This window comes from Octodon degus, unplaced genomic scaffold (genome assembly GCF_000260255.1).
Source record: "Octodon degus isolate 3935 unplaced genomic scaffold, OctDeg1.0 scaffold00026, whole genome shotgun sequence".
Taxonomy (NCBI): Eukaryota; Metazoa; Chordata; class Mammalia; order Rodentia; family Octodontidae; genus Octodon; species Octodon degus.
In genome coordinates, this window is record NW_004524602.1 from 6,333,449 (window position 1) to 6,340,955 (window position 7,507).

General features: G+C 49.7%; 1 protein-coding gene across 2 annotated transcripts in view; it reads left to right on the top strand.

Annotated features, from left to right (window-relative positions):
- The first annotated feature begins 2,258 nt into the window (after nt 1-2,258).
- Nucleotides 2,259-7,507, top strand: part of Larp6 (La ribonucleoprotein domain family member 6) — a 22,584-nt gene continuing 17,335 nt past the window's right edge. For both annotated transcript variants that reach the window (XM_004628914.2, XM_023712411.1), the window contains exon 1: nt 2,259-2,547. In XM_004628914.2, the coding sequence (XP_004628971.1) occupies nt 2,345-2,547 (203 nt within the window). In that variant the 5' untranslated portion in view covers nt 2,259-2,344. The remainder of the gene's footprint in view (nt 2,548-7,507) is intronic.

Genomic DNA, 7,507 nt, shown 5'->3' on the forward strand with positions numbered 1-7,507 from the left:
CAAAGTGCTTATAATTCACAGGGGAGTTTCTTCCCTCCCTACCCCCAGGCAACACATGAGAAACTTTTGAGAAGTTACCTTTAAGAATTCATGCAAGGGGCTGACGAGATAGCTCAGTGGACTAAGTGCCTGCTTAAGCAAGTGCAGGGATTGGGGTTTGATCCCTGGCACCACATGCTGCTCTGGCCCCGCCCCCAGGCACCCTGAGCTGGTCACTGAGACCCGATGTGGTGGTGTACACCTGTAATCCCAGTGCTGGGGAGGCTGAAAACAGGAGGACCACTACAAGTCTGAGCTGCATAGTGAGACCATGTAACAAATACGTAATAAAATAAAACAAAATAAGATAACTAAAAAATAAATTCATGCAAGTTTGAATTCAATTTCACAGATACTACAAATTGTTTTAATATGTACATATTACTCTTCTCAAAATTATTCATGTACAAGTGATATTCCAAGGAAACACCTCATATTGACCTAGGAGTTAGTAGAACCTTGGCTGGAAGGCTTATACTCTTGGGTGTACCCCCTCTCTTCCAGGAGGAGCTCAGGATTGGATGATGTCCAATATCTTTTTGAAGGTCTGAAACTGCTTTGTGGGCAGTGAAATATTATCAACAGTGTAGGCTGATATATTTGGATTGAAATCATAAATTCAACTGTTTCCACAAACTCCAACCAAACAAAGGATTTCTGCACATCTGATTCACCCAGCAACTATAAGTTTCCACACTGTTTAGTATGTATACTTTCAAGAGCCCCCAGAGGTTATTGTGTTTTGTTTGATTTTGAGACAGGGTCTCACTATGTAGTTCAGGCTGCCCTTGAACTCACTATGTAGCCCAGGCTGGCCTTGAACTCATGGCAAACCTCCTGCCTCCACCTCCCAAGTGCTGGGACCACAGGTGCGTGCCACCATGCTCAGCTCCTTAGCAGTTCCTTTCCAAGGCTGCGGCACTTAGAAATCCTGAGATACAATATATATAAATTCTTGATAATTCTTGATTAATCCTAAAGTCACGTACAAACATGAGCCATTACAGCAGGCAGTTATGATGAATGCCTAATATATCTGCTACCCCAGCTGGTTCTAATGGGACAATGAGTTTTGTACCTGGCGAAGGAAGGCACATGGATTCCTGTGAAACCCTAAGAGAGGTCGATAAGACTGGGTGTAACTCAGTGACTCAAGGGTGCAGCGCTTGCCTTACATGGATTCCAATTCCAGCACAAATGTAAAAGGCAGGGTTAGGGTCCTTGCAGGGCCCCTCCTCTCTGCTGGTCCCAGCACCCACCCCAGGCCCTGTGGGTGATGTCCTTTGACCAGGGTATTGCCTACCACAATACTGTTTTAGGGATGTGTGTGTGTCTGTGTGTCTGTGTGAAAGGATCCAGTCTTCTGGTGTCCTAGTGTGGCCAAATGGCAGGCTGGATTATGTTGGAGGCCCTAAATTAAGGATTTCATGAAATTAGATGCAAGCCCCATTCGCTTCTGTGTCCCTGCCTAGTTTCTGTACCGTATCCCAAGAGGTGAGGTGGAACTCAGCCTTCGGCTCACTGTGAAACAGAGGCTGGGGCCTAGAACGCACTAATATCTCCGAGGCTCCTTTACTCCCTGGACAAATACCAATTTGAGTGTGTCCTGCGTGCAAAGTGGCCTCCCAATGGAGCAGTAGTTTTCAAATTTAAGGAAATTCAATTTTATCGGCTTCAAGGTCTTGGCTAAACCCAGGACTTCGGAATCACAGATCCGGACCCCGGGATCTGGGTGGGCCTGGGAATTTGCATTTCTAATACACTCCTAGCCAAGGCCGAGGCTGCAGGCCCCGGGAGCATAGTTGGAGAACCTCTGGTGTGGGAACGGCAGGGGCCAAGTCTGCGACCCGTTAGGTCGCGCAGTAGGGCAGCTATGCTAAATGCACTGAGAGCGGCGCTTCTCTCTCGCCTTGGCAGGTCTGCGAAGGAAGGAGACAGGCTAGAATCGCAGAAGCCTGGGTCTGCCGTCTCCAGAGTGAAGCCGGGCCTGGGGTCAGATGTGCGTGTCCCTCCCCACGCAGGCACCCGAGGTGCTTGATCGCTGGGGACAGGCCTGGCTCACGCCCGCCTGTGGGGACCGCAAGACCTCGCCCTCCCGCCCGCCTGCGCTGCGCGCCGCGCTCCTCTCCTCCGGGCGGTGCCAGCGCGCGGGGCGGGTCCCCCAGACTCCCGGCCCTCCCCGGTCCCTCCCCGGGGACGCGCTCGCGCCGCCCCCGCTCTGTCGTCGCCTGAGTCTCAGTCGCTGCCCCGCTGGCCCGGCCTCGAGGCTCGGGGACCCCGGCGGTGCTTTAGTCCGCCGCGCGCCATGGCCCAGCCAGGCGAAGAGGAGGCCGTGCCCCGGCCCGAGGTGACAGTGCAGATCCGCGTCGCTATCCAGGAGGCCGAGGATGCGGAGGAACTGGAGGACGACAAGGAGGGGGTGGAGACGCGGCGCTCGGGGGACCTGGCCCGGTTCCTAAGCCCTGGCTGGGGCAGCGCCAGCGAGGAGGAGCCGAGCCGCGGGCACAGGTAGGCACGGGCCCGGGAGGGACAGCGCGCGACAACTCCGCAGGCAGGGGCACCCAGTGCGTCCCGGTGCCTGGGGACAGCTCCGGGCCGTCCCAGAGTCCGAACAGGAGGGCAGTCGGTGTCCCAGACCCCAGCTTGGGGACCCGACAAGGACTTGGGACAGGGAACCCGAGGGGCCCAGATGTGGAGGTGCCTGGGGTCCCGGAGGGAGAACTGCACGGGTCATCTTTGCTGGCCACCCCCTTGTCTGCAGGAGTCGCCCCCCATCTTTGAGCTAACCCAGACATTCCCCTTAATGCTCATCCCATTCCTCCTGAGCCTGGGCCACCTACCCATGCAGAAGGGTCCCCATGAAGCCCTCGGTGCCCTCGTCACTGTGTTTGCTTACCGGCCGAGATGCTTGGCTCTGACTCTGGGTAGAGCAGGCCGCCCACCTTCACCCCCACCCCAGCCCTGATGTGTGATTTCATGAGAACTCTCTCTTGACCTGGTTTGAGATGAGCGGAGGGCTAGGCTGTGCTACCCACTCCACTCCTTTGGCAACTATGGGCTTCACCTACCCTGGGCTGGAAGTGCCTGCATCTTCGTTTGCTGCCTGCCCTGGGTTCCTAGTTCTAGGGTGACTTGGAGCTGCTGTGGCACCTGTCACCCTTGCCTCTGGGTCCTAACCCTGTCTTCAGCCAGACCTAGGCTGAGTCCTAGGCTGCATCCCAAGTGCCCAGGCCTTTCAGGACTGCGCCTTTGCTCCTGCTGTAAAGGAGCTAATAGTATGGAGGATCTACGGAAAGGAGAGGAGGGCAACCGAGAACCTGCAAAGTCTAGGAAATGCCAGCAGGTGGTCAGCAAGAGCCCTCTTTCTCCTGAGGCTTCGGTACATCTGGCTGCAGCTGCAGGATCATCTCCTGGTGGGCGAGTATCTACTTGTACTGCTATGAGGATTCTGAGGCCAGAATCACGCCTTTTAGCTGAACCTCAGTAAAAGGATCTGGGTTTGGGGGCCCAGGGATTCAGGGCAAACTAGAGGAGATAACTGGGTATGGGGTAAAGAAGTCAGTCCCCACAGCTTAGGCAAGTAAGGTAGGACACTGTGAGTCTCTTGGCACCACATCCCCTGAAAAGCCTGATTCATGCAGCTCTGTGTTCAATACCGACAGGATGAAAAGGATGAACCTGTAGGCAGACTGAGGCTGGAGAAGGCACCCACGGAGTCCAAGAACTTAGCTGTTGTGCAGAGTAGATGGGAGGGGTTTTTCCTTCTGACTTTGCTTGCTTGTGGTTGTGGCAAAAAGCCGAGTCTTTCTTGGAGATTAAATTAGCCAACATGCAACCTCTGCTTATTTCCTGGCTCTAGAAAGATCCTCTGTGGAGGTCTAGGAGAAACTCATCCTCCTCCAGGGTGAGCCTCTTGCCTCACCCCTTGGAACTGCCCATCCCAGCCCCAGCAGCGTGAGGATCCCAGACCACTGGATTTGAAGTGAATCCTGCCACCAGCAGGCCTAGAGCCCGGCTAGAAGCTCCCTGGGGCTCTCCAAGGTAGAGAAGGTGTAGTGCCAGAGCCCAGCAGACAGGCATCCATGGCTTGAGGGGCTGCAGCCAAGAAAAGGACCAACGCTGCCCCACTTGGGCCCTGCCTGGTATAGCAGCAGGCACTGCCCTGTGGGAATGTTCCTACTCCCCACGCCTACAAGAAAAAGCCCGGATTCCTAAGTCAGCTTGTTAGCAAGTCGCACCCACCTCCACTGTCCCCGGAGCCTATGGGCTCCTTCCCTGCCTGTCTCATCTCATACTCCATAAATCCTGTCCCCACTTAGTTCACCAAGCAGGAGCCTGTCTGGGGCCTCCCCACCTCATGCTTCCACCTCTCTGTCCTCTGATGGATAGGCTGAGTTCTGAGCAGGTAGTGCTTAGACTTCACTGAGGCTTTCCACCGCCCTAGCCCCTCTGCTCAGCTCAACTTGGTTCCTCTCTACTGTGCGGCTGTGTACTGTACTTCCTAGGCTAGCACTCATTGTGACTGACTCCATAGTTCTGTCTCCCTCTCAGGAACAGGGTATTGTGGAGTCGGGACTGGCTGGCCTTGTTCTCACTGTGTCCTCAGCACCCAGCCTAGCACCCAGCATGTAGCAGGAGCTCTGTGAATATTCAGTGAGTGGTTGCAGAGCTCGGAGCACACTCGCTTCCCCTTATTGAAACCGTATGTCCCCTCCCCTAGAAAGTAAGAGTCTGAAGGCACTGCGTTGCTGTCACCCTGTCCCTGTCTCTAGTACCTTGGCCAGCATCTGGCTTACCCTAGGGATCAAGGATTAAATGAACAACAAGGGAAAATATAACTTCTAAATTTCCATCAGTTTTCTCCCCACATCATGCTTGTTTAAAAAGCCTTTCCTTTTATTTTTACATTTTTAGCATAGAAATTTTCAAACATAAAGAAAATGTAAAAAACCAGGACTGTCAGTGATCCTATATCCACCATCTGGATGTATCAATTACTATGGATACAATTATAATGATTCGATGATATATAATGTGTAGGGTTTCCCCTGAGCAATTGAAAATATGTTCTATACAACACTTGTATCCCCCAAATAATTCATTTTGTAACTCCTAATAATGACATTCCCAGCTGGGCATGGTGGCAGATGCCTGAATCCCAGCCCTTGAGAGGCTGAGGCAGAAAGAGCACCATGTCCAAAACCATCCAGGTCTCCATAGTGGGTTGAAGGCCAACCTGAACAATATAGTGAAATCCTGCCTTCAGAAAAAGGAATTTTTAAATTCCCTATAACCATGACAATTTATTTCAGCTAAAAATTTTAACACTGATTTCCTAATGTAATCCCTAAGACAATCTAATAGCTGAATTCCATGTTCAGATTTCCCCTGGTTGTCTTTTACAAAGGCTTCTTTTATCTTCAAGCCAGAACCAGTTCAATCCAGTTTGACACATTTGCCTGTCTCTATAAAATCTTTTAGGCTAGACCAGTGGTGACACATGTACCTAGGTGGGGTGTTTATATCATTGAAAGTTCTAAAAGGTTCTCTATCACTGGACTAGACCATTCCTACTTCTTTTTTTCTATTTTGGACATATAAGGTCAGATATCTACTGAACGTTCACTTTTTGGATTGATTGCTCTGATGATGTCCTCATGGTTTTGTTGAGCTTGTTCCTCTGTTCCGTGTACTTCTTGTAAAGTAGCAGTCATGGCTGAAGACTTGACTCCTTCAGATTGAACATATTAGCAAGAGCACTTGAGAGGCTCTTCCTTGAACATTATGTTGTATCACGTGTTGTCACCACAGCAGAAGACATTTGGTAGTGGAGATTTCTCCATCCTATGGGCATGTCTTTCCTTCGGCAATGAACAAGTTACTTGTAGGCTTTTTGCCTTTTGTTCTGTCAATGTGATGTGGCATATTTATTGATCTGAAAAGGTTGAATCATCCTTGCATCTTAGGGATAAATTCCACTTGATCAAGGTGAATGATCCTGTTAATATCTATCTATCTATCTATCTATCTATCTATCTATCTATCTATCTATCTATCCATCCATCCATCTCTACCCATGGGACCCTACTGTGTTACCCAGGCTAACCCCAAACTCCAGCCCTCAAATGATCATTCTGCCTCAGTCTCCCCAGTAGCCACGGCTATTACTATATTGGTGCGTGCCATCATCCATCTGGTTTATGATCTTTTTAATGTGCTGTTGAATCCAGTTTGTTAATACTTTGCAATGGAGTTTTGCATCTATGCACATCAAGAATACTGGCCTGTAACTTTCTTTTCCTTTAGTGCCCTTGTCTGTTTTTGTTGTTGTTGTCTGTTTGTTTGTTTTTATGTATTTGGTACAGGGTCTCACTACTCAGCTCAGACTCATAGTGATCCTCCTGTTTTCAGCCTCTCCAGCACTGGGATTACAGGGGTGCAATACCATGCCTGGACCCTGTCACTGTCTCAGCACACTTGGAGGCTGGTCCGGTGTGGCATGCAGTACCAGGGATCAAACCCTAGTCCCTGTGCTTGCCTAAGCAGGCAATTAGTCTGCCGAGCTATCTCGCCAGCCTTCCTTGTCTGGTTTTAATATTATGGCAATACTGGACTCATAGAATGAACTTGGAAATATTCCCTCCTCCTCAATTTTCTTTTTGTGAGAATTTGAAGATTGGTATTCATTCTTCCTTAAATGTTTAATAGAATTCAGGAGTGAGGCTGTCAGATCTTGGACTTTTCTTTGATGGAAGATTTTTGATTCCTAATTCAATCTTCCTACTTCCTATGGGTCTATTTAGATTTTCTCTTTCTTCACAATTCAGTCTTTGTGTGTGTCGGTTCTTCTAGGGCAGCGATGGTTACCCTTTTAGAGCTTTCAGTGATACAGACCTCCTGCTGAATCCCGTGTGCTCTAGGTTCTACTCCAGGGTGTCTGGTCTTCTTGTGACTTTTCTTGCATCGGAGACTTTCACCTCACTCTGTGGCACCCTCCTTGCTGGCGTCAGTCTCTTTGCTGAGGATTGCTAGTTGGAGACTTTCTAATTGTTTTCATTCTGTACACACTTATTGGCTAACCTTCTTCTGTAAAAGAGAACTTTGCCTCATCATCTAGATGAACGGAGGGCTTCCCCCAAGGGAGCAAGAAGAAATCATTACTTCCATTTAATTACCAATTTTCAAAGATAGCGGTTGGGAGACTGGGCGTGGTGGCGCATGCCTGTAATCCCAGCACTGGGGAGGCTGAAAATAGGAAGATCAGTATGAGTCTAAGCTGTGTAGTGAGACCCTGTACCAAATACATAAAGAAGAACAAAAGATAGCAGTTGAGGTAAGAATCACACCAAATAAAGCGATACCTCCATTGTTAAACTCTATACATTCCAAATTCACATTCAGATATTGAAAAGTTCAAAAACTGAATATATTTTCCCCATAAGAAATAATGGAGGGGCTGGAGAGATGG